The 25,555-nt window shown below is 38.4% G+C and overlaps 5 protein-coding genes across 5 annotated transcripts; 3 read left to right on the plus strand and 2 right to left on the minus strand.

Annotated features, from left to right (window-relative positions):
• The first annotated feature begins 7,474 nt into the window (after positions 1 to 7,474).
• On the plus strand, positions 7,475 to 10,232 carry LOC115634461. The gene is made up of 2 exons (XM_030532186.1): positions 7,475 to 7,715; positions 7,788 to 10,232. Exons 1-2 carry the CDS (start codon positions 7,537 to 7,539, stop codon positions 10,075 to 10,077), a joined length of 2,469 nt encoding a protein of 822 aa, XP_030388046.1. The 5' UTR covers positions 7,475 to 7,536; the 3' UTR covers positions 10,078 to 10,232.
• Positions 10,233 to 15,762: 5,530 nt separating this feature from the next.
• On the minus strand, positions 15,763 to 24,767 carry LOC115634465 (calphotin-like). The gene is made up of 2 exons (XM_030532193.1): positions 24,756 to 24,767; positions 15,763 to 16,140 (listed from the first exon to the last, which is right to left on the minus strand). The coding sequence occupies exons 1-2, from the start codon at positions 24,765 to 24,767 to the stop codon at positions 15,763 to 15,765; spliced, it is 390 nt and encodes a 129-aa protein (XP_030388053.1).
• Positions 16,720 to 17,102, plus strand: LOC115634466. The gene is made up of 2 exons (XM_030532194.1): positions 16,720 to 16,731; positions 16,797 to 17,102. The coding sequence occupies exons 1-2, from the start codon at positions 16,720 to 16,722 to the stop codon at positions 17,100 to 17,102; spliced, it is 318 nt and encodes a 105-aa protein (XP_030388054.1).
• On the minus strand, positions 18,742 to 19,150 carry LOC115634409 (cuticle protein 16.5-like). The gene is made up of 2 exons (XM_030532105.1): positions 19,139 to 19,150; positions 18,742 to 19,077 (listed from the first exon to the last, which is right to left on the minus strand). The coding sequence occupies exons 1-2, from the start codon at positions 19,148 to 19,150 to the stop codon at positions 18,742 to 18,744; spliced, it is 348 nt and encodes a 115-aa protein (XP_030387965.1).
• Positions 23,821 to 24,399, plus strand: LOC115634414 (cyclin-dependent kinase inhibitor 1C-like). Its single transcript, XM_030532112.1, has 3 exons — positions 23,821 to 23,832; positions 23,893 to 24,097; positions 24,248 to 24,399. Exons 1-3 carry the CDS (start codon positions 23,821 to 23,823, stop codon positions 24,397 to 24,399), a joined length of 369 nt encoding a protein of 122 aa, XP_030387972.1.
• Positions 24,768 to 25,555: the final 788 nt, after the last annotated feature.

Here is a 25,555-nt window from a genome sequence, read left to right on the forward strand (position 1 = left end):
TATGGAAAGCGCATTACACAGCTCTCCACTGATGCCATTCGATGCAACTATAATGTGCTGGAAATAAACAGTGAATCAATTAAGTTTAGGCACAGGCAGAATAACGTCTTTAATACTTATTATTTGACAATTTTCTTTAATGCACTTAGTATCATTCGTTATTTAAGATAAGAATGAAGATAAAAATCTCTCGAGCCATCAAAAAAGTCTTCGCACACAGCATTAATTCGTCATATGTTTGCAAATATAACGATAATCAGTCAATTTTGATATACTCCTCTACATATTCTGTCCTCAATAATTGCTCAGTTTTCGAATACCCAATGATTTTAGGTTAGTTTTGCTTTTGAGTTGTATGAATAAATGGAGCCTAACGTAAAATTTTCGTTATTTTTTTGTGAAACTTTTTTCTAGAACATCCTCTAAAGTTAGAAATCTATCAGGGATGTCACAGAAATCTCTTCCGCCAAAGTTTCGCCTCAAAACCAATTATCGGTTCCACAGAAATTAATTGGCATTTCCGCAAATGCTCGCGGGCTAATATTAATGCAAATGGCATATTTGTTTTCTATTTAACATAGTACGTTACAGAATTTAAACACAATTAATCGGTCAAATGTTTCTGACAGCTGAGTGCGTTACAGAATTTTTACAGAACTAGTCAGTCAAATGTGAGCGTCGACAGTCAGCTGTTGCTGACAGCTGGCTTGGAGGGGAAGTTCGAAAAATTGAAATCTTTCGAAGTTTTGTGGCACCGACGTATATTTTGGGAGTTTTCATTAACAATTGTAGCCGAACTGTCCCTGATAGAGACATACACATGTTTATGAGCAGAGTTTGACGAGAGATTATTTATAAAATTATACTGAAGTTTTCTTCACTTGCTTATCATCGCTATATATAGTATATTAAGGCCAATTTTAGAAAACTAAATATTTTATTGAATTTGCTGTCCTCAATATAGAAACAGGATAGAACGCTACAGTCGAGCAAGCCCGACACTAAAATAGCCTGTACTCTCCACAAAAAAGAAAAATTAAGAAAAATATATTAAAAAAAATTAAACTATTTAAAAAATTTAGTTAATGTATTAAATTAATTAAGAAAATTTATTTAATACATACATAGAAGACATCTTTATGTACAGTTTTACATTTACATCACGTGTCTATGCGTGTTTATATACGTGTATGTATGCAGCACGGACGGACGGACGGACAGACGGACATGGCTATATCGACTCGTCTTGTCACCCCGATCAAGAATATATATACTTTGTGGGGTCTGCCACGCCTCCTTCTGTGTGTTACATTCATTCGCACAAGACTAGTATAGCCTTTCACCCTTTGGGTACAGGCTATAAAAACTTGTACCCTATAAATTTAAAAAGCAGCTTACATTTTATTTCTTCGGGTTTAAAATATGATATTAAAAATAGACATTAAACATATTAAAAAATGTTACAAACTTTCGCACAAAACTAGTATACCCTATTTCCTCTTTGGGTAGAGGGTATAGAAATGGGATTTATGGAATTATAAAAGCGTTGTTAAGATATCTTTAAAGAGGTCTTGTCTTTTCTCGCAATTCCAATAACTTGTTGTATGTAGGAACAGCTTCCGCCCGTTTCTGGCAATAAATATCCTAAGCCTTTTTGACAAATGAAACGTGCAACAAACGAGTCGCAGCATGCTGGTATGCAGCAGCAGTAACGGTGGCAGCGAAGATTTATGAATTTTACACGCGCTATGCTTTATGCAATACTAAATGGCAAATATTTTGAATGCCGCCGAGATTGTGTGTATGTGTTAGTGAGCTTGTTTGTGTAGTTTCGGGAAATGAAGTATGGAAATCTACTGCTATTCCTACTGCATCCGCTTCTCCTGCTGACGCTGCCATCATCTAGTTGAGCAAACTTGTTTTAAATCGCCGGCAGAGGCAGAGGCAGAGACGCAGAGCTAGTACATTGTCTCTTTTAATAGACTGTGCTGCACTTAGGGCTTTTTGCTTTGTTTGTTTGCCAGCAAACATTTGTGCAGCTTATTAAAAAGAGAGGGTCGGCCTTTTCTTTTGCTCTTCTTCTTCCCAAAACGCACCTCCTTGTCTGTGGGATTAGGCTTACCATCAGGTCGCTCCTCAGCTCAGGCTTTTATCTGGCAAAGTTTTGTGCTCCGTATCGAAAAGTCGTTAGTAAGCTCTGGCCATAGCAAAAATATCGTCGAGTGCATTCGGTAACTTGACCAAAGGGTTTTACTTCAACTCGTAAGTTGGTGCCAAATGTGCCGGTAAATAACTTAAAGTTTACGCCACGACTTGTACTTCGCAAAAGTTTTGTTAGTCAAGTCTTAGCCACTTGCTAAGTAGATTTATTTTAGTAGAGCATGGAGGTAGCCTGCTTAGAAAGAACCAGCCGCATAATCAGTAGCAATGAATGTGTAAATTATATTCTGAGAACATATGACCAAAATAAAACAAATCTAAGCAAAATGTCGAAAGATTTTGCCTCTGGCTTGGTTTTTTTTCTGCTGCGAAGCAGTTGGCATCACGAACAATTCATATTTTGTTGTTTTTGAACTTACCATTCAGATATTATCGTTAAATCGTTCAGCTTTTGTTACAATCAAGAGGCAAACTTCACAAAAGAGGCATGTTTTTGACAACACAAGCTCATGTAGACGTTTCCCTTCATTTCCACTTATCTGTGTCAAATTCTTCTGAGTTTTATCTCAGCAATAACATTTCAATATAACTTTTATGGCACTGCCTTAATGAAATGTTTATGACCTTTAATGATATCTAATCTTCGTTTATTTCAAAGAGCATTATTTAAATCAAACGAACAAGCTTTGTATTTCCCATATACTTGTACTTATGTCTTAACCATTTTGAGTATTGAAAAGAAATTCGAAAATATATACATACCTTCCCTTCTAACTAGATTCATAGCAATAGAATTAAGCAGACTAAGCACTTTCGACACAACACCACAAATTATTTAATATTATTGGTAAAATAAATTTAATTTTGCCAATATCTTGATTACCTCTTCAAGAGGCTTTTATATATTGATATTAGATCTTAAAAAAAGGGGATAATAATAGACCGCGTTCGATGTTTTAAACACATAAATAATTATAGTAATCAGTGTAAAATGCATGCCATACAGTCGACTTCTATTTTAATTGCAATGCTTTATTGTACTAGTATTTTCTAATATGTATTAAGTTTATAGAGGCGAGGCATTTGCGCTTTAAAGTTACTTATAATACCAATTCTTATCCGGTAAAAGTGGCTCATTCGAAGATACTGTGATACGAGAAGAAAAATTCAGCAGAACAACAGTCAATATGTCAATGTTTTCGTAAAAAAACTAACAAATTAATTTATTAATATCTAGCATACGTAGATTGCCCTGCTCTGCCACTAAATAAAGATATTTTAGATACATATGTACATATGTACACAGAAACGAAACCACTTAGTGAAATATTAGCGAATGTTAAGAATGACCAGTTAGTTCGACTTTTTTCCTTTCATAACAATCCCTATACATACATACATTTGTATATGTGAGTATGTAATACATAAAGGCAGCAGATGCCAAATTTCTTTAATGCGCGTCAAATAGTTGCTGAGTAATGATCAATTCTGATTTATGTATATACATATGAACCCACTGACCCACAGATGGATAGGTAGACAGATTTTTCTTTGTAAGTATATATTTAAAAAGATTAATGTATTTCTATGTATGTACATATACTTGTATGTTTAAATGTGGACGCAAGCAAATACGTGTATATATTATATACATTCTCGCAGTAAAAATGAAAGCAACTTTCCGGCAGTGCTTAACATCTGCCTTGTTGTGAAGTGCGACCTTTAACTGCAAATAATAACAATAGAGTAATATAATTTTCAACAGAGTTAAAATCCAGCTCTCATCGCGGTCTGACGTAAGCATTTCTGCTTTGCTCATCTGCTTTCGACACTCGCGAACCAAAGACCACCAATGAAACCAGCAAATTGTTCCAAATTTTCCCACACAACTACTCGTCCTTCATCTATATTTAATTAATTTCTCCTAAAGTAATCGAATGGAAGGTCTGCGGTTAATGAAAGCTCGTCAACAAACCATAAGCACCCACTACAACCATTTCCCAAACCTATCACCTACACAATAATCTTAAACACACCACAGATCAGTTTTGGAGCGCTTTAGTAACATTGCTTAACCACAAATCAGTCTAGTCAAAAGAATCGCTTATTAAAAGCAGAAGCAGGGGAAACAATATAAAATATACAAAGGCACAGACGTCATTAGCGGGTGAAATCCAGCATGGAAACATCGTTTTGCCACAAAAAGTAAGCCACTCAATACATAAAACACATCACTCAAAATAACTTCCTTTTCTTATTGACTACATCTTTACACAAATTGAATTTTTAAACTTTACTTAACTTAACTTAACTTGTTCAAAGCCAGACGTACTAGATGACGTGAAAATGTACAGAGCACCGTAATCGTAGTGCTCACTAAATGACCCTTTATTAAAAATTCCGAATACAAATACCCCAAAGAAAACACTCCAAATTATACACAGCAAATTGGAATCATTCTGAAAGAATATCAACTGTCAAGGTTACTGCCAACTTTCTCATAAGCCCCATTTCTCAAAAGGTTTGTTTGTGTCCTGTATTGGGCCATAAGCAAAAAGTCGTGTTTACTTTTTGACCACAACGTCGGCTATACTTATCGGTCGTCGTATATGTATGTCGTCGGTCCTGACGTCTTGAAGTAGATGAAAATTGTGTTATAAGAATTCGTTACAAACAACGGGTAAAACTAATAAAAGCGTGTTTAAAATATATCTTAATACCAATTTAAGCTACAAAATATTGAAATTCAAAAAACATGTACAAGGGCGTAAGCAGCTTTTACCAAAGGGGGGGGCCAAAAAATTAAAATTTTGATTAAATAATGCACGATGCATTTAAAAAATAACTTATGCATATGATCAATGAAAAAACTTCAACAAATCCAACTCAGCGAAATAATACGTCATAATAATACGTCATAATAATGAACATATGGTCGACTTTATATGGCAAAATTTTTCTCCCTGCCTACGCCCTTGAACACGTAATTCAACATATTTGCCGATAACATTTTCTAATCGATATAATACCCAATCGATATAATACGCAAGAACATAATCAAACAATGTCACACTTAAGGGCAAAGATTCTATTTATAGTCATAACTCTCTTGACCTATAAGCATTATACTTGACGTGAGGCCGAAAAGGCGCTTAAATAATGTATCTGAATAAACAAAATTTAAACAATTAGAAGAGTTATGGAAAACTACGTAGAAAATAAACTTAAACGTTTCCTTTCTTGGATCTAGATGCAAAATTTGCATATTGTAGCCGTCATTCTTCTATTTCATTGCTAAGAATTATCTCAAAATTATTCAAACTTCGAGAAAGTTGAAAAAGAATTTTCGTGACACCGCTGCTAATAAGGAGATGGTTTTATTTGATAGTTTTCATTCAAAGATAAATAATTATGCACAAACAGGCTAAACTTTACTTCAAACGGCTTTTAGGCGGCCAAGGGGGTGTATTGAAAAAATATAAATTTGTCCTGGACTTGGCACATAAAGCTGGCACCGAATATGCAAATGGAAAACATAGCTAAAAATTGGCTATGAAATGGAGATAATATTTAATAACATTTTACAGGCACCGAATAAGTGGAAACCTTCGCTAAGAATTAGCTCAAAATTATTCAAACTTCGAGAAATTAGAAAAAGAAATTTCGTAACACCGGTGCTAATAAGGAGATGGTTTTATTTGAAAGTTTTCATTCAAAGATAAATAATTATGCACAAACAGGCTAAACTTTACTTCAAAAGGCTTTTAGGGCAATTTGGCCCGTTCTTTGTTTGACTTGTTTGCGAGTGGCCCCCTAAATTGTAGAGTCTTGGCCAAGGGCCAGCGGCAAAATGACTAAGTAGAGAGCTCGAACCCTTAGTTGAGTCGCCTTAACAATAACAGTACATAACTCTCCATTGTTATGTGTCAGCAAATAAAAATTTAATACTGAATGCTTTTAGGCTTCAGCTTAAAAACTATTTCAGTTTTTGGTTGTTGTTGGAAATTTGAGTAAGAAGCGCTTTTCAAATGATAGCACTAAAAACTTTACAAACATTTTGATCAACAACAATGAAAAAATGTGGTAGCTAAACTAACTTCTGCTGAACAATTTGGATAGCGCAACCTGTCCCACCAATAGACACACCATCATCCGCCCACACAGGGAGACACGGACGGGACACTCGTTCCTTGTGTGGACTGTCTGCAACTTTTGCTGTCGGTGTTTTTTTGGTACGTATGTATGCCACTTCGGGAATTGTATAAACTTTTATAATTATTAGCAACAAATGAGCAGTGACAGAGTACTTTTGCAGCTGCAACTTTTTGTTGCAACTTATTCCCATTGACTTGCCACAGTTCGTACAGTCAGACACTCGAGCTCAAAAAAACACACAGGACACTCACAGATACACACACACACACGCACACGTTTAAAATCACAAATGATCCTCAATTTAAAAGTTTTAACTACCTGCTTGCTATATGACTGTAAGGAAAATATAAAAAAGTAGCCAAAATCAAAGTGTACAGACTAGTGCGGTGGTGAATTTTAAACTAAAACTTGTATCTGAAAAGTTTATAATTTTATTAGCGCAAAAGCAGACGAGCAAAAAAACTAAGTAATTTTTGTAATTCGGACCAGGCGTACATATATTTTGCTTTTAAACAATTTCCAGTGCAAATATTTATAACTTTTTGTTTTCAACAGAACCAAAAATACAAAGTGGAGAAGTTAATGTCGGGTTTCCTGACTTTGAAATCTTCAGTCTATATCGTATGTGTCAGCATGTGTAGAATAATTGTAAATTTAAAAAAAGTAACGAATTTGTAATATTAAAACAAGTGGAAAAACTAAAGTCGAGTGTCCCTACTCTAAAATACTCTGTAATAATAGAAATTTTAACAAATTTAAGAAAAGTAAAAAAATTGTTGATCAATTTAAACTCCTTTGATATTCAAACTCACGTAACGGGTGTATTACTGTACACTTGCATAGGAATTATGTCCATGCGTGTCTATTCATGCTCGTGTGTGACCAGTTCAGAGATGAGCGCAGATGCGAATGCCAACGAGGTCGGATGAAGACGTGTCAATGACAGGTTGAAGCAAGCAGATAAAAAAAAATCATTCAAATTTTTAAAAATTCTTTTGTTTTAAAAAAAGGATGGAATGATAAATTAAATACTCTTAAATACTCTGTACTCCACAAGCTAGATAGCCTTGTGACGTGAATCATTTTGCAGTATTGGTTAAAACAGCATTGATGAAGTTTTTCCAACACTTATTTTGACAGTTGTCAAATTATTATCGAAAATTGTGCACGCATATTAAATAAGTTAAATTGTATTAAAGTTTTTTTTTTTTAAACTGTGCAATGCCAGCTCGCAAGCGGAAAGCAGGGAATGCTGCAGAACCAGTGGGAAATGTTCCAGATAATTTTGAGGTTGAAGTTGGCTCCGATGACACAGATGAAGAGCTTATGAATTTTTTGTTTAATGGCTCATTTCTTGATTCAAAGAAGAACCCTACTGGAGAAGGCCAATCTAAAGAGAAGTACGTTAACATTGAATTAGAAAACTTCTACACTTGTACTAATCTGTAAATAATATATATTCAAACGTCAAGTGGCAATCTGGACATCGAGCCTGAAGAAGTTATACCAAATAAATTTTTGATTGGCGGTGTAGTAGTTAATTTTGGTTCAAAAGACGATGAGCCAGATTCAAAGGACACAGTTAGAGTAATTGAGTTGCCATCGAAGACAAAATCCAAAAAATCGAGAAAAAGATCTTCCAATAAGCGACGCAAAGAAAAACATGCCTCTAAGATAGATGATTTATTTGAAACACCAGAACTAAAATTGCCACCTGAGCATCAATGGCTAATGGATAAAAATTTCAGACCTATATCGCCTCTGCCTGATAATGTTGCGTTGGATCTTCCTTCTTCTGAAGAAATATGGAAGAATTACGAGGCACTGCAACGAGGCGCAAAAGACGATGAAATCATGTGGCCCATCAGCTTAATTCAGAAGAACCGGGATGACAATGTCCAGAACGAAAACAATGCCATTGAACCCCAAATGGTTGAGGAACAGGTCAACGAGTCTGAAACAGAAGACATGGAGATTGAGACACTTAATGAGATCGAGAATTTATCTATGAATTGGCCAATGAAACTTCAGGAGAACTTACAACAATTTGAGGAAAGCAATTGCAATATAATAAACACAGGCAGCCTAGAATTAGGCCTCGATGAGGAACGTACCATGGCCGAATGGATCAAATCGGAACTTTTGAATGAACCATTGAGTGACATAGAAGAGTTTGACGTTTTGCTGTCAATGGCCCGAAACCAAGAACAGAATGGAGCTGCATTGTACGAGCTGTTAAGGCCGAAGCTGCAAACAGCAGGACCGTTAAAGGAGGTGCGGAAGTGTCCTCCAAAAGCACTCGTCTCTTTTTTTGAAGAGCAAAGCAAGTCGGCACAACAGAAGCCGCCACTTCAACCGGCGAATGTATCAAGCAAACAAATACCACCTGCAGGTAATCCTACGATTGTGCCGGTAAATGTACAGGGTCCGACTCAGAGGAGTGGGGCAGCCGTCAAATCAATAGACAAAACAGTCCTAAACAATTGGAAGCAAAATAAATGTGCGGAATCTAGTAGTACAGTCGACGGAACCACAGTGGTAAAGGATTCTCCAAAAGAGCAAACCGCCATTGCCTTGCCGAAGCTAGTGGAAGTGCAGCAACATATTGAGAAACCGGAAGAAGTGCCGTCGCCATTCCCGACAGAAACAAAGCTCAATCTTAACTCAGACAACCCAGTGCCCCAAAGTGAGGAAATAGCCATCAGTAATTGGTTGCAACAATGCGAACAGGCCATATCCCAGCAACTCCAGACCCAATGGCAACAAGTTGTAAAAGCATCTGACCCTAAAACCTCACCAGAGGAGTCTTCATCATCTTCAGCTATTGACTTTGAGCGCGAGATCACCACCTTAAACCAGCACAAGCTGCCGGGGACGCAAGAAACGCAAACGGGGACCATAAACGACGATAAGTGGCTGGGCAGCTACCAAAACATGCTTCATAGCATGGATGATACGATAGATAGTAAAGCGCGTGAGTTTCGTGATCCGCAGCTCAAGCGTCTACGCAGCAAGCAGGTCGTCAATATCAAGCGATCGTTACTCATGCCGGCACTACCCTTGCACCTGGAGCAGCAGCCAGAGCAAGGGCCGCAGCAGATAAGGATTATGCGGCCCATACGGCGTAGGTGTGATCGCGACACTTTGGACATTGAAATCAAATATGTGCGCATGTTCTGCACCTTTGAATTGAATAGAGAGTTGGATTTAAAGATGACTGTCAAGAAGTTGGATGACGCAGTCTATAACAGCGACATAGATGTGATCGAGAAACATTACGGGAGCACACAGATGGCTTGGATCTGGCCAAATGGCAGTGTCATGATCATAAACGGGCGATCGCAAGCTGCGCTAAGGCAAGCACGCATTCAATTGTCGGATCGACTTGTGGGAGCGGGCCATTATGGTGTTAATTCCATAAGTAATCTGCAACAATATCGACTCATGTCATGGGCCAATTATCCATGGCGCATTGACGTATACGGGCTCTGTGAAGCCTATGCGTTGACCACGGAACCCCGGTGTGGGAGCAGCCGCTTTATGTATTTTGTGGACAAGAGTTTCCCGGCCGTAGCTGCGAGGGTTTACGAGACGGGCATGGTGCATGTATTTGCTATGACCATAGTCCTCGCGGATGAGATGTTGGCCAAGCTCTATTTGATTACGGCCAATTTTCGCGCGCCTGACAAGAAAAAGAAGCCAAATCAGCCTGGTCCTGATGAAATCCAAGAAGATGACGCACTCGAGCAGTGCACTGTCTAACAGCGTTAAATTTTTGATCTCATTCATTTAAAATTACACTCAGTTACAACAACAACTGTTGCGTGTGACAAGTCATGGTTAGTGGTGCAACAATGCTAGTGATGAACCGGTACAACACATCTGCATTCTATAATAAATCGATAGGTTAGAAACAATCGGCCCAACGTGATTGAAAGTATGCATACATACGTATATACATGCATACATACATTGTGTCGCGTTAGCTAAGGCACTTGGTTGGTTCTTATTATTACAAGTTTTGAAACGATGCTTATAAAACAAATATGCTCTTCTTTGTGTAGAGGTCACAGTCACGCACGCAAAAGCTTTCAAATTCAGAGTCGCTGAATGGAAGGCGCGAGCTTTTGCACGGCTTTGCAGAGAGCGAAGTAAATGCTCCCGCTCTGCTGCTCTCCCGCTTTACTGCAGCCCCAGTGCTTTTCTGTTCAAGTTGTAAGGTTGCAGAAATATCGTGTACAGCGCAGTCTGCTATTCCTGCCTACTCCAAAAGCCTAGCTGAGGAATTTAATTCATAACTTAAGTAGCGTGTCCTCGGCCGTATACAGCCAAGGTTAAGTGTTGCCATTTCTTGCTGTAGAAACACGTCAGTCCTGCGCCCGTCCCTTTAACTCGTTCGCAACACTGCTGGTGAAGCGGCAGTAAAGAAGCAAAGGTATGGGGGTTGGAGGCGAATTGTCTCGGTACATTTTTATCCCAGGTTGGCTGCTTGAGCACGAATTGGGCGATATACCCCGACCCACCCATTATATTTTGTTCCATACATATAATAAATGGCTACGATTTTGTGGCGCAGTGGCATCAATTTGATTTCGTGCGATTTGGAACAATAAACAATTGCTTGGAAACATAATATAGCTATTGTGTTGATGGCGCAGTTTGTAAGTAATTCGAGACTCTTGAACTCTGCGTTGTGCTATTATTGTTGGGGTAGTCGTATTTAAAAACGTGTTTGATTGTCTTATTGTGTGTACTATACGAGTATGTATGTATGTATGTATGTATGTATGGGCCTGTTTTGTCAGCCGACCTCAATTACCTAAGCAAACAAATTAATAAAGCGATACGCCTGAAAAATGACTTTAAAAAAGTGCTAGGAAGTAACAGTAAAAGAAAATTGCTCCAGTCAGGCCCACAAAACATAATTATGTATGTATGTAGGTCTCGGGCAGTGTGACGCCTAAATAAATGGAATTGCCAATGGGATAAGCCCCCCAATGATTTGCATATTTTCGCCGAGAGCCACTCTTTTTCATTCGGCAGCCAGTGAGCAAAACTCCAAAGACAAACTGACCTTTTGTGTGGAAATTTAAAAGCGCTCGTTCTTTTTTGTGTGCGCGCCACGTTTCATAGAGAAAAACCCGAAAAAAATTCAATTCAAAACATCCCAATAAACAAAACAACACAACGTAAAGCAATGAACAAAATATCGAAGCAATCAAAAATGCAAATGCCAGTACGTGAATACCTGGCATTGCAGATGCCTGTCTTGTTAGCCCCGTTGGCCACAATTAAGCCAAGGCCATGAGCTGCCAATAAATTAGATGGGTTAATCAAAATGGCATTAATTTTTCCAGCTGTTTATCGCGAAAACTTAATGACGGTGTGCGCCATAAATCATGATTTATAATTTGCTAGTGTAATTAGAGTTTCAGTTAACTTTAGGCTGATAAACCATTAAGGTTGGGAAAACAAAACCACAACTCACAAGGCATGCTACAAAGAGGAAGATGATTCTATCCAAATCCATTACAAATGGTCACGGAATGTGTGACACATTGAAATCAGGCATCACCACCATCATAGGGTAAAAATTCTCTGATATAAGTAATGCAATGCAAAAGTCTAAGTTCCAAGTTTTTATAGCCTGTACCCAAAGGGTGAAAGGCTATACTAGTTTTGTGCGCATGTATGTAACACACAGAAGGAGGCGTGGCAGACCCCACAAAGTATATATATTCTTGATCAGGATGAGAAGACGAGTCGATATAGCCATGTCCGTCTGTCCGTCTGTCTGTATGAGCGCAAGGATCTCAGTAAGTACAAGAGCTAGGATAACCAAAATTGGTATCAAGGTTCCTATAAGCCCTAGGCAGAACGAGTTTGTTTATTTTTTCTGATACACCCCCCCACTCCCCCGCAAATCGTATTTTTTCTTATAACTTCCGTAATTCCGGAATTTTAAAATCAATTTTGGTAGGTCCATCCAGTTAGTACTAATGTGTCCGTGTGCCAAATTTCATCATGATAGGTCAATTCTGAAGAAAGTTATAGCCATAAGTAAAATCGCTGCTCATGCGCTGCCTGCTGCTCTGTCGGCAGCGCTGCCCGCAGCTGTTGTTGTTGTTGCTGCTTTTGTTCAACTTTGTGCTGCATACATACACGCATATAAACATGCATAGGTACGTGATGTAAATGTATGCTGTTTAAACTGAACATAAACATGTATTCTAATTTAATTTAATTAATTATTTTAATTAATTAATTCATTCATTTTTTTAATAATTTAATTTTTTTTTTTATATTTTTTTTTTTAATTTTTCCTTTTTGTGGAGAGTACAGGATATTTCACTGTCGGACTTGCTCGACTCTATCGTTGTCTCTTGTTTTAATTTATATAATTAATCTACACATATATACAGAGTATTTGAAAGTCGGGACACCCGACAACAGTAACAAAAGTGTTATCAAACTAGTATCTAAGATATCAATTTTCCATTAAAACACCTTCCGGCACTAAGTTATATTCGCTAGAAGCAAAAAGAAGAAGAAGAGCGAACTTTATGCTCCAGCTTGTGGGCGTAGTACAGAAGTAAGATTCTTTCGCTAATAACTTTTCTTAGAACAGACCGATTTGGATGAAATTTAAAGTAAAAGTAGATAATTGTGTACAAATTACGTATGCAGTTTGGTTTATATATATAGCTCTTGATGTGTGGACAGTATTGACGAAATTCTGTAGCGGGGGAGGGGGAAATGTATAATAAAAAAAATAATAAAATAAACTTGTCCCTTCGTGGACTTAGGAGGATCTGGGTTCCAATTTTGGTTGTTCCAGCTTTTATAGTTTTAGAGATCCTTGCGTTCATCCAGACGGACAGACAGACTGACATGTCTAGATTGATTTCTCTCGTCATACTGATGCAGAATATATACTTGTATGTATGTATGCATACTTTATGTTGCACAAGCCTAATATATCCTTTTACCTTACTGGTATAACAAGAAAGCAATGCTAGAGCCGAACGAGCTCAACTCTTAAATACCCTGTACTCACTCCTACAAAAAATAAAACAATTTAAAACAAGAACGGAATGCTAAAGTCGAGCAAGTCCGACAGAAAAATAGCCTGTACTCTCCACAAAAAAGTAAAATTAAAAAAATATTAAAACAAAATTAAATTATTTAAAAAATTAATTTAATTAATAAAGAAAATTTATTTAATACATACACAGAAGACTTGTTTATGTACAGTTTTAACAGCATACATTTACACCATCGTGTCTATGCGTGTTTATATGCTTGTGTGTATGCAGCACAAAGGTGAACCAAAGCAGCAACAACAACAACAGCTGCGGGCAGCGCTGCGAGCAGAGTTACAGAGCATGGGAAGATTAAATTTATACAAGTAGCTATAACTTCCTTGAATTCGGCCTATCATGATGAAACCACCGTGTTTGGCATAAAGAGCTCCTCTTCAAATTAAAGTAGATGCTACCTAGAGAAGGTGAAGATGAATCGACCATCCGGTCAGTAGGAACTGGAGTCCAACAAGGCCGTAACCCTCGCCGATGACAGAGCTTTCCTGGTACCGTCCGCTTCATCATGCGAAGCATCGGCATTGATCCAGAGGCAAATAGATGCAATAGAGCCATGGCTGCGGCGCTGGAACATAGTGGTGAACAGCGAGAAGTCTGTCCAAGTGATGTTCACCTTGCCCAGAGAGGACTGTCCACATCACACTCTTCGGCAATGCTATACCATCTGAAACGTCTATTAGGTACCTAAGCCTAACTTTTAATAGGGGTCTTACCTGGTGCCAGCATCTTAAGGCTTAATGACAGCACTTTAACAAAAAGTTTGGCAAACTCTACTGGTTACTGGGCCTACGCTCAAAGCTGAGTTTGAACCATAAGCTCCTATTCTACAAAGCGATGATAAAACCCATTTGAATTTACGGGACTCAACTGCGGGGTTCGAAATAAAGTTCTACGCACAATATCCGGAGGACCATGCTACTTGCTTAACACTGACGTAATCGTTCTTGCTATAAATCTCCTCGATATCAGCAAGCATCGAAGACGTCGCAAAAGTTTCACCCGATTGACCTTCCATTCCAGGTCAACTACAGAGCCTTCCAAATAACTTTTAATTTGAATCTTCGCAGCCCCATTTAATCTCTTATTTTGCCAGATGCCAAGATACTCAAGGCACATAAGCTTATTTAATAACTGTCCTTTCAGGACAGATCTTTAAAAAAGAAAAATTACAAAATTTTAATAATGCATAATTTCGTACAGGAATAGATAATTCCTTAATTTTGAAATTTGAAAATGACGGCCCTTTGACAGACTGTGTCTGAACGCTTGTTGACTGCTCGTTTGACACCCATCGTTCGACAGCCTTAACCTGCGCAGAACCAGCAAGTGCTGTGTCCATTACTTAACAATTTGCAAACATAACCTAGCAGTCTACAAGAAAAATTAGCAGTCGAGCATAAACAAGTCATAACATGTACGAGTGTGCAAGAACTCCGGGAAAGGGGCATCAGCAGCAGGCGACTGACTCTCTGTTTGTTTCTTTTTCTGCCTCTCAGTAGATTTTTTAATGCAAAAACCGTGTTCCATGTGCTCGGCTTTGTCGTGTAGCGCAGCTTGTTGTTTCCATTGCCATTACCGTTACCGCTGCCGTTACTGGAATTACAAACGAAAAAACAAACAACGGCTAACGGGCAGCGCCGAAAGCGTCAAGTAAGGGCAAACTTTTAATTATATAGAATGGCGCTGACTTTTTATTCGTTCGCCAGGAGTTTTTGGTGAAAATTTGGCGGCTGTGGGCGTGGTAGGTAAATTTCATTACGTGTTGTTGGTTTTTGTAATTACAAACGCCCAGAAAGTTGCACAACTAGGGCCGTATAAGCGTAACTAATCAAATTAAATACTCGTTTCCGACAAATCTATAGAACAGCCAGCCTAGGCAAGACGATGCGTCGCTGCCAGACTCACATGTGAGGCTAAATCCTGCTAGGGAGCAATCACGCGCTCAACTTTTTAGCGCTTTTCAGGCGACGATGGCGACGACGTTAGCGATAACATACGCCTAGGATTTTTGGCTTTTCCATGCCGTTCTCCAGCTGTGCCATCTTATCTGCGCGCGAAAGCAAATGGTTATTTAAATTGTGCATCAATGCATGAAATGCGCCATAAAAGCATTTTAGATAAATACGCGCATCAGGACAGAACTAACAAACGCCAGGGGGAAGGCAGTGCTGTCTAATGTGGCTATGTGTATATAAGTATGTATGTACATATGTATGTCCATGGGTTTGTATGTGAATGTGGGTCTGTACTTGAGTGGAACCGTTTGAACAAACAAATGCAGCTCCAGTTTAGTGAATAATCAGTCGAAAGTTTTATTCAAAAGGTCTGGAGACGGGCTGGTTTATTCTTAGACCAGGAGCGGTGCGGAGTAGGCCAATGGTAGCGCAGAGCCCAGAGGAGCAGTGAAGGGGCTGACTCTGTAAGGTAGCGAGGCAGCAAGAGGCGCAGCAAGAGGCGCAGCAAGAGGCGCAGCAAGAGGGGCAGCAAGAGGCGCAGCCAGAGGTGTACCAAGTGTCTTTATAATTGGAGCGACAGGCGCGGCAGCAATCACTGGAGCAGCAGCGATCCCATTGTAGTTCCGAGCAAACACCTGGCTGCTGGTTGCGGTCACCACAGGAGCAGGGGCAGCAAGGACGGCTGCCGCGGGAGCGGTGTAGGCTAAGGGTGCAGCCAGAAGACCGGGCTTGGCTTGGGCGCAGGCAACAATGGCGAGGATAACAGCAGCCTGGGGGTGAGAATACATTTAGATAAGGGCGTTGCTTTACAAGCGACAAACTTACGAATTTCAACATTTTGATAATGATTTTTGTTTGCTTTTGGTGCTCGCAGCCCGAAAACTTGAACTTATTTGATGCCGTTAAACACTATGGCCTGAGCTATTTATACATGAAGTTAAACGCTGACAGCCTATGACCTTAAGCAAGTACACACACATACTCGTATGTATGTATGTATGTATGTATGTATGTATGTATGTATGTATGTATGTATCTGGGCACAACGAACCGTACATGTACGAGTGCTCGTATGTACATACATATGTAAATGTAAACGGGGGAACTTTTAAATTATAACGGAATCAAAATTCAAACTGTTCGTTTAACGCGAGCGTCGCATTTCAATGAATTGCTCGCACTTACTATATACTTGTATGTACATACATATGTACACATATGCTCAACATGAGTCACTCTAGAGGCACGACATTTTTGGATATAAATACAAGACAATTCCGTCGAATCAGTATCAAACATTTCCCAGCTCTTCACACAAGCAAAACAGTCAACAATCAATTTCTAGCATCATGTTCAAATACGTAAGTTTTGGAATGATTGCCAGGAGTGAGGTTCATAATCAACTTTTTTTTATACTCGTTCATAGGCCGCTGTCATCCTCGTCGTCATTGGTTGCGTCGCTGCCAAGCCCGGATTTCTGGCTTCGCCTCTGGCTTACACCGCTCCTGTTGCTGCAGTTGTTGCTGCCCCCGCTCCAGTAGTGACCGCAACCAGCAGCCAGGTGATTGCTCGGAACTACAATGGCATTGCTGCTGCTCCAGTGATTGCTGCCGCGCCTGTCGCTCCTGTTGTGAAGACACTAGCTGCTCCTTTGGCGGCGCATGTGGCGACTCCTCTAGCCTACAGCGCTGGTCCCTTGGTGTACAATGCTGCGCCTTCCTTTCTGATCTAAGCACCTCTCGTATGACTGAAAATAAAAACGACTGCTTTTCCTTTTACATAACTGCTTTCCATTTACATTTATTTATAAGTTCTGTTGTCACATATACATATACATGCATATATGTAGATGTGTGTATGCATATATATATTTAAATTTAGCCAACAACAACTACAGCAATATCGAATGCTTATTCAGATGCGCGTCACGTCGACAGCTTGAAAATGATTGTGAACACCGGCATCGGCCGTCGACCATTATTCACACCGAAGTAATAAAGCCACAGAATAACGAGAGACATGAAAGTGGGCAGAAGGTTTGTTTTAAAGTTATTTATGGTCAAAGCTCGCAATTGTGTCAAGGCCACAGGCAAGATATGCATGTGAGCTAAAATTGTTAGTGACCTTTAAACTTTTTTGATTCGAAAACAAATGCCACATTTATACTTTATATCCAAAGGGTAAAGGGAATTTCATAGTCAGTTATATTTATAATAGTCAGAAAGTGGCTTGGTAGACCCCCCAAAGTGTAACTATATAAGTATGATCAACGTGGCAAGTCGAGTCCATTAAAATTATATATAACAGTAAGAAGGAGCCTAGGTATTATTATTTTCATTTTGTCCGTCCCTGATAATCTTCATCCAACTATTAAAGCTTATGCTTATGGAAGAAAGTATAGCAAGTTTAAAACGGGAATATGCAAGGGGAAAAGGGAATTTCAACTATTAAAGCATAAGAAAGAATGTATGGCAACTTAAGCCTCAGTTCGTAATGGAAATATGCTTGGAAAGATATTGATAATCCCTCTACGTGTAATGCTAAAAATCTTGATATATCTCCATAAAGATTTCCTATTTGATCTTAGCAGATGTTAAACATATTGTATATATATTCCTAGCTATATCTCTAATACAAATGCCTTTGAAAATACGTAATCAACAAAAGTTTGTGTGTTCGTTGTATTCGGCTTCCTTTGAATAACTTATGTATTGCTGTGGCCAGCGGAGACGCCGAATATATAGTTAAGATTGCAGTTGAAGATTTAAATGTTTTCTAGAAAAACAATCGAAATACTTGTTGCTTAAAATGCAATATTTTGTATCTTAAAGTGATATTTAGATTATTTTATACACTTGTTGTTCTCGACAAATCGAGCATGCATATACAAGTAGCTAATTGTTTTGCCTGTCAAAAATAATGACATTTTATGAATCTTTAGAATGAGTGCACAATGTGAATGTACAAGTATGTAAAATTTGAGTGTACAATGCAGAGTTGAGTCAAAGCAGCAGCAAGAACAAAAACTGCGCTGGCAGAGCATTATGGGTGCATCAAGAAAACACAAACTTGGTCTGCCTATGGCTTAGGGTAACCTGGATACCCAGTTTGGTTATCCTAGCTATTATACTTTCTGAGAACCATGGGTGCATGGAGGCAGACAGACGAACGGCCAATACTGTAATACTGAGCGAGAATATAAATAATTTGAAGAGCCTGCCACACCTCCTACTGTGTGTGACATTAGCATTGAACAATTATAGGCTTTTAACTTTTGGGTACAGGGTATAACAACTGATATTGAACTCGCTAATATGTACTTATGCTTTTATTTATAGAGTATTTTTAAGCAAAAATTTATCACAGTTACTTTAAAAAAGAAGAGGAGCAGGCGCCGCCGCATAGTTCAATGGTGCAGCATATGCACGGTAAGCCAAAGGACTTGCGAACGGACGAGCTGAAATGATGGGAGCAGCTGCAAGTGGCGCCACAGTCCTTACAACGGGCGCCACAGGGGCAATCACAGGTGCTGCGGCAATTCCATTGAAGTTCCTAGCCACCACTTGGCTGCTGGTGGCAGTCACTACAGGTGCGGGCACAGGAACAGCAGCCGCCACAAGTGGCGCAGCAAGTGGTGCAGCGAGTGGCGCATGCAGAAGACCCGGCTTGGCTGCCACACAGGCAACGATGGTGAAGATGACAGCGGCCTAAACGGATACATTTAAATGATTAACTCCTTTTACCACTCTAGCCAGATATGCCACTTACGAATTTGAACATGTTGCTGGAGGATTGGACGAGTTGGCTTATGAAAAGCGAAACTGGGTTTGATGCTATTTCGTCGAAATCGATTTATTTTTATAGCTAGCCAGTTACCTTGACGGACGTGACTGAAGTACTGCGCCAATGACGACAATGGAACAATAAGTGCGAAAAAAATTATTATGCACAGAAGCCAACCAACTAACCGTTGGCCTAACTGTAATAAGTGGGTTTATTAACACAACAATGGTGTTAAATATGCCTCTGCGGATGCATACTATTCAAAGATCAATACAGTATATTGTACATGAAAAACAACAATAGCATGTTATAGTAGTGCGGTACTCTTAAAACCCGTGTACAAGCCTAAAAATTTAATATGTTTTTAATAAAGATAACAATTTTACAAATTTCTTATTCCTATGAAAATTGTTTAATTAAAATTAAATAAATACAAATAATGAACAAACCTTTGAGCAGAGCATGGCAAGAACTAATTTAGTTATTGCTGTTTTTTTGCCTTACGATAATTTAATTGAGATTCAGCTCATTTTTGGGCTAGATCGCGTAGTTCTAGCCAACGATCTTCTAGGACCGATTGTAGTTTTTGTCTGCCAAGAATATCCTAGAAGGAGTTTGCGATCGTTTGTTTTCAGCAACATATGGCAATAGCAATTCTGCGGTAATCAATACGTTGTGTCGTTGCTATTTATTTATTACTATTTCGCCATCAAAGTATGGGCTGTCGGCATATAGTAGTGTAGTATATTAATACGAGTATTTACAATATATTCTTATTTGAAATTTGAAGATAAGAATGCGTAAAAACTGTAATAGTATCTATTAATGCCTCCGACTTGTTGGGGGAATTTTATTTGTCATCCAGCATGCTTTGCACCGATTAGAAAGTGAAAACTGAACTCTAATAAATAGCTAATTAGAGTACTTGATGCGAAAAAGAGCCTGTAAAATTTCAAATTTAATAAAAGTTTAATTTATTGAAGGGTGAAAAACGGGTTTAAAATTGTGCGGGCTAAGCTAAATCCGTTGGGCTATGCTTTAAAATAGGGAGAAATATACAAACAACAATTTTTTTTTAATTTTTTAATTTAAGAAAACAAATTTATTTATTTAAATAAAATAAAACAAGTAAAAAAGCTAAAGTCGAGTGTCCCAACTTTGAAATACTCTGTACATATGTTTAGAATAATTATAGAAATTAAAAAAAAGTAAGAGAAAATCGCGATTTGCATGGGAGAGGGGGGTGGGAGGGAAATTCCATAATACACATTTTCTGCGAATTCACATAAGCCATCTTGGACTAAAATTTGGTGTCCGTAGGTCTTATAGTCTCCGACATATAGGCGATTATACGAATGGAAAATCGGGAAAACCCCTATAGGGGGAAGTGGGGAGGGGGGGGGTACACAAACTTGCACACATAAGGCATATTTCTGCAAAGTTTGGTGTCTCTATCTCTTATAGTCTCTGAGATCCAGGTGTGACAGACGGACAGACAGGGCTAGATCGGCTCGTCTCGTCATGCTGATCAAGAATATATATACTTTGTCTTTGGTCTACCACGCCTCCTTATGCCTGTTACATTTTTCAGCTCCTGCAAACCTAATATACTCTTGTACATTTTATGTAGTGTATAAATATTTAATACATATGTATGTATGTATATTTAGTAGTTTTAATAGCATTCTGAGGCAGAGCATGGTTAACTTTCTTAACAATTGAAAATCATGATGAAACTGCACATATTGGCAGATAAGCACTAACTGGATGTAAATGTCAAATTTGATTAAAAAATTCCAAGAAATACTGGAGTTATTATATCACTAATAGCGGGGGAGTGGGTGAATGCATCAGAAAACAAAACAAAATTTCTAATGGGGCCTTGCATATCAAGTTTGGTTATTCTAGCTCTTCTACTTCTAAAGATCATTGATTTCACACATAAGGACATGGCAATATCGACTCGTCTTGTCATCCTGATCTAGAATATAAATACTTTGTGGGGGCTGTCTCGCCTCCTTTTGTTGTACAAACCATTTTAACATTTGGACACAGGGGATAAAATAATGGTTGGAGTGAGGTCTTCCAAATAATAATAATAAATAATAATTTATCCCATAACGATGCCAAATCATTTCCACATTTTAAATTCAGAAATGCTTACACTGTTAAAAACAAAGCACGGAAATTTTAATATTTACACGTAGATTTAAATATTTTTGCCATCGATTTTGCACCATCGTGGGTTTTAGTAAAAATGAAGTGTGCACACTTAAATTTAAAAATTTAATATTTAAATATTAAATTTAAAGTGTGACAATATTAAATCACAAGTGATGACGTGGAGACGTGGGTTTGATTCACGCCAAAGGTTTATTTTTTATAATTACAAAATATTTTTTCCACTTTTTGATCTACGCTACTGGTATTTCTTAACTCTTTTCAATATTGACATTTCCATGATGCATATTTTATTGCTATATACATCTTTTTTTTTCTATAGAACCACCATTTTTAGCAGAAAGTAATTTTAAAGTTTGTTTGTTATCCATGAATTAATTTTTTTGATGTTTTTTTATGCCTCTTAGTACGGATATAGTTTGGATCAATATTAATATTATAAGTGAGAAACAGCTGATTGGATAACACTTACTTGACACCCTTTGTATTTATACCACACAACCGCTGAAAACCGACTTGAGAATTCTAGTCAATTGAAATTTAATATATTTCTAGTATATTTAAATCGACTACAAAAAACTTCAAATTAAAGTTTAGAAAAATATTATTATTTACTATGGAACAAGGGCTACGCCCTTGCTATGGAATATAGTAAATTGAACTATTTGTTTTTTGAAGTGTGTGCATATTAATATTTAATATGGTTCAACATTAAATTGAATATGACAGACTTTAATAACGAAGTTTTACAGTTTGTTTTGAATATTATTCATAATAAATTCACTAATTGAATATGTTTTTAGTAAAATTTACGATGTTTATATTTGATTTGAATATGAAATAGGTGAACATTAAATTTAATATAAACAAGAGAGAACGCTACAGTCGAGCAAGCCCGACAGTGTAATACCCTGTACCCAGGTAAACTTCCGTCACTGAGTTATATGCGCCCATAGCAGCAGCAAAAAGAGGAAGAAGAAGAGCGAACTTGTTGCTGCAGTTTGGGGAGGTTGTACTGGCGAGAATTTGTTTCGCTAATACCTTTTCTTAGAATTGACAGAATTGAATAACATTTTAAACAACAGTAGATAATTATTTATAAATTATGTGTGCAAAGTTTGGTTTAGTTAGCATTTGAAATGTGGACGCTATTGACGAAATTCTGTAGCGGCGGAAGGGGGGGGAAAATTCCAAAAAATAAAATAAACTCGTCCTTTCTCGGACCTAGGAGAATCTGGATGCCAACTTTGGTTATTCTAGCTTTTATAGTTTCTGAGATCCTCGCGTTCATCCAGACGGACGGACAGACGAACAGACGGACGGACGGACGGACATGTCTAGATCGATTTCTCTCGTCATGCTGATTCAGAATATATATACTTTATGGGGTCGGAGATGCTTCCTTCTGCATGTTACATACTTTGCACAAACCTAATATACCCTTTTTACCCTACGGGTACAGGGTATAAAAATATTCATCCGTACTATGCAACTTTTTTATCAGTGTAGGTTTTAGGGCTGCCACAATAAACAGCTAAGCAACACATCAATTCTGGAGCGTTTTTAAAAGTTATGTTCGAATTGAATTGTTTTTCAAGCTTTCCTCCTTAAAGCCACATACTTATAATTGTATTAAATTTTTGTAACGCTAGGGAACATAAAATAATGCGCAGCAATTTATTAATTCATGCATTTAAATTTGTGAAGTTAAAAAACAACAACATCACCCATTCTCAATATGGCCAAAGGTCACTAAACCCAAACAAACTAATGCACAACCTTGACCCAAAATCACAAATACAAAAGCAAATAGCTTTCATGACAGCTACGAGCCAATTCGTCCACGTCCCAAAATTGGTCATGTGCTGGTGGTATGTTTGCAGACCAATTGTTGTCGGCCTGCGACCCGGGCTGGGCGTACGTGTCCAAAATGTTTAATTGGCCAACTATCTGCTAAGTGTGGATTGGGTGTTGGTTAGGGTGCTGGAAACAGGTGTGCTTGTAGTACACACATACGAGTATGTGGCATTTTGTTGATATATTGCTTTTAATATTTTTGTTGCACCTATTCAGAGGCGGTCAAGAAGAAACTGATATGGAGAGAAGCAAGTGCTCCCGATGTAGTAAGTACTCCAACAGGTCTACTTCAAAGTGTCAATTGTTAAAACTCCATAATTCGCCGTTTGCTTCGTATACAATTACAGTCGTAGAGCGGTGCTGGATGCCCTTCGGGTTTTGCGCCTGTCCCTCAAAGACTTGCCGGACAAAGACAAAGAGTGCCCAAGTAATCAATTGCCAATTACAATAAGGTATTATGCCAGCTTATAATAGGCGCCAACGCTGAACGCATTTTAAGTAGTTGTCGTTGGTCATTTGCTGCGTCGTTGGTATAAATATGCACACCGTGGCCAGCAGTTGTCATCAGTTAACGTTTGGCTATCATTCCAACCAGCAACTAGCAACCAGCAACCAATTCACCTACCAACATGTTCAAATTCGTTAGTACAGAAGTAATTAATTTGTTGATGTCTGCTGACCAAACGTATTCGATTTTTCAGGTCGTTCTAACCTGCGCTTTGATTGCCTGCGTCGCAGCCAAGCCGAGTCTGCTGCATGCACCATTGGCAGCACCCCTGGCGGCACCATTGGCCATACCAGCACCCGTTGTGACAGCTGCCAGCAGCCAAGTTGTGGCTAGGACGTTCAATGGCATTGCTGCGGCGCCCATAGTGGCACAGGTGCCCGTAGCAGCGCCAGTTGTGCGTGCTGTGGCGCCAATTGCACACCGCTTCGCTGCTCCATTGGCTGCCCCACTGGCTGCCCCACTGGCTGGTCCGATTGCAGCTCCTTGGGCCACACCACTTGCTGCGCCTCTCGCTTCACCCATCATTAAAGCTGCGGCACCAATTGCAGGTCCTCTGGCCGCTCCCCTGGCAGCCCCATACGCATCCCCACTGATTGCCAAATACCTGTCTCCATTGACACCGCGATTAGCCGTTGCGCCCGCTCCCTTGGCCTACCCTGCTGCTCCATTGGGCTATGCTGCCGCTCCCGCCTTGTGGTAACACTGCAGACGAAAGGGTCTTACTGTGTTAGCTCAATGACTGATAGCCATTAATAAAAACCGTTTAAAGTTTCTACAAAATGAACTGAATTTTTTATTTTTATTTTGATTTATTTGTGTTACCCTTCTTGGCCCACAAGTATTATTATACAATTGCAATGATATACCCAATACATTCTCATTAAACAAAAGGATTGGAAGGATGGAATAACTATTTCTAAATCATATTCAGGGGTGCCACCGAAATCTCTTCAGCCCAAGTTTTGCTTCAAAACCAATTCTCGGTGCCACAGAAATTTATTTTGGGAAGTTTCGTATGTTTTGCCTGAAGATTTGATTAAAAACACTAATAAAGACATTTTTAAACATTCAAATAATCATTGGAATATAAACCTTATAGTCTTTCTGAACAATCTAAACCAAACATATTTTGCATATCCTATGTTAATATTATTAAATAAGCAAATTACTAAATCTGTAGTTAAAACAATAGCATTCACACATTTCATTCAAAACAACCGATCTATAGAGATGCGCCCTAGGCCCAGTAGAAAACAAGGGAGAACGGTACAGAGCAAGCCCGACAGTAAAATAGTCTGTACTCTCCACAAAAAAGGAAAATTAAAAAAATTTAATTACTTTAAAAAAAATTAATTAATTATTAAATTAAATAAAATTTATTTAATACATACATGAAAAAGCGGAGACATGTACAGTTTCAACAGCATACATTTACATCATCGTGTCTATGCGTGTTTATACTTGTATGCGTGTATGTATGCAGTACATAATTATGTCAAAGCAGCAACAACAACAACAGTTGCGGGCAGAGCATCGGCAGAGACAAAATTTTGGGATATAACTTAATTAAGTTAATTTGAGTTAATTGAGTTAAGTCTTATTTTGTGACTCCAACGAAAGTTAAAAATAAAATATATATTCGACGCTATTCTTGTTTCAAATAAGTACCAATAAACTGTGTATTTAGTAAAAGAACTTGCCGAAGTTCTGGAAAGCCGACGGACTTTTTTCTATATTTAAAAATCAACTGCAGCCGAAGCCGATTGCTTCATATGACAGCTCTACAACATGGTGATCTGACATGGTTGGTCTTAACATATATATTATCCTCTGCCTGTCTCCAAACTCAACGCCTT

This window comes from Scaptodrosophila lebanonensis, unplaced genomic scaffold (genome assembly GCF_003285725.1).
Source record: "Scaptodrosophila lebanonensis strain 11010-0011.00,11010-0021.00 unplaced genomic scaffold, SlebRS2 tig00000001-arrow-pilon, whole genome shotgun sequence".
Taxonomy (NCBI): Eukaryota; Metazoa; Arthropoda; class Insecta; order Diptera; family Drosophilidae; genus Scaptodrosophila; species Scaptodrosophila lebanonensis.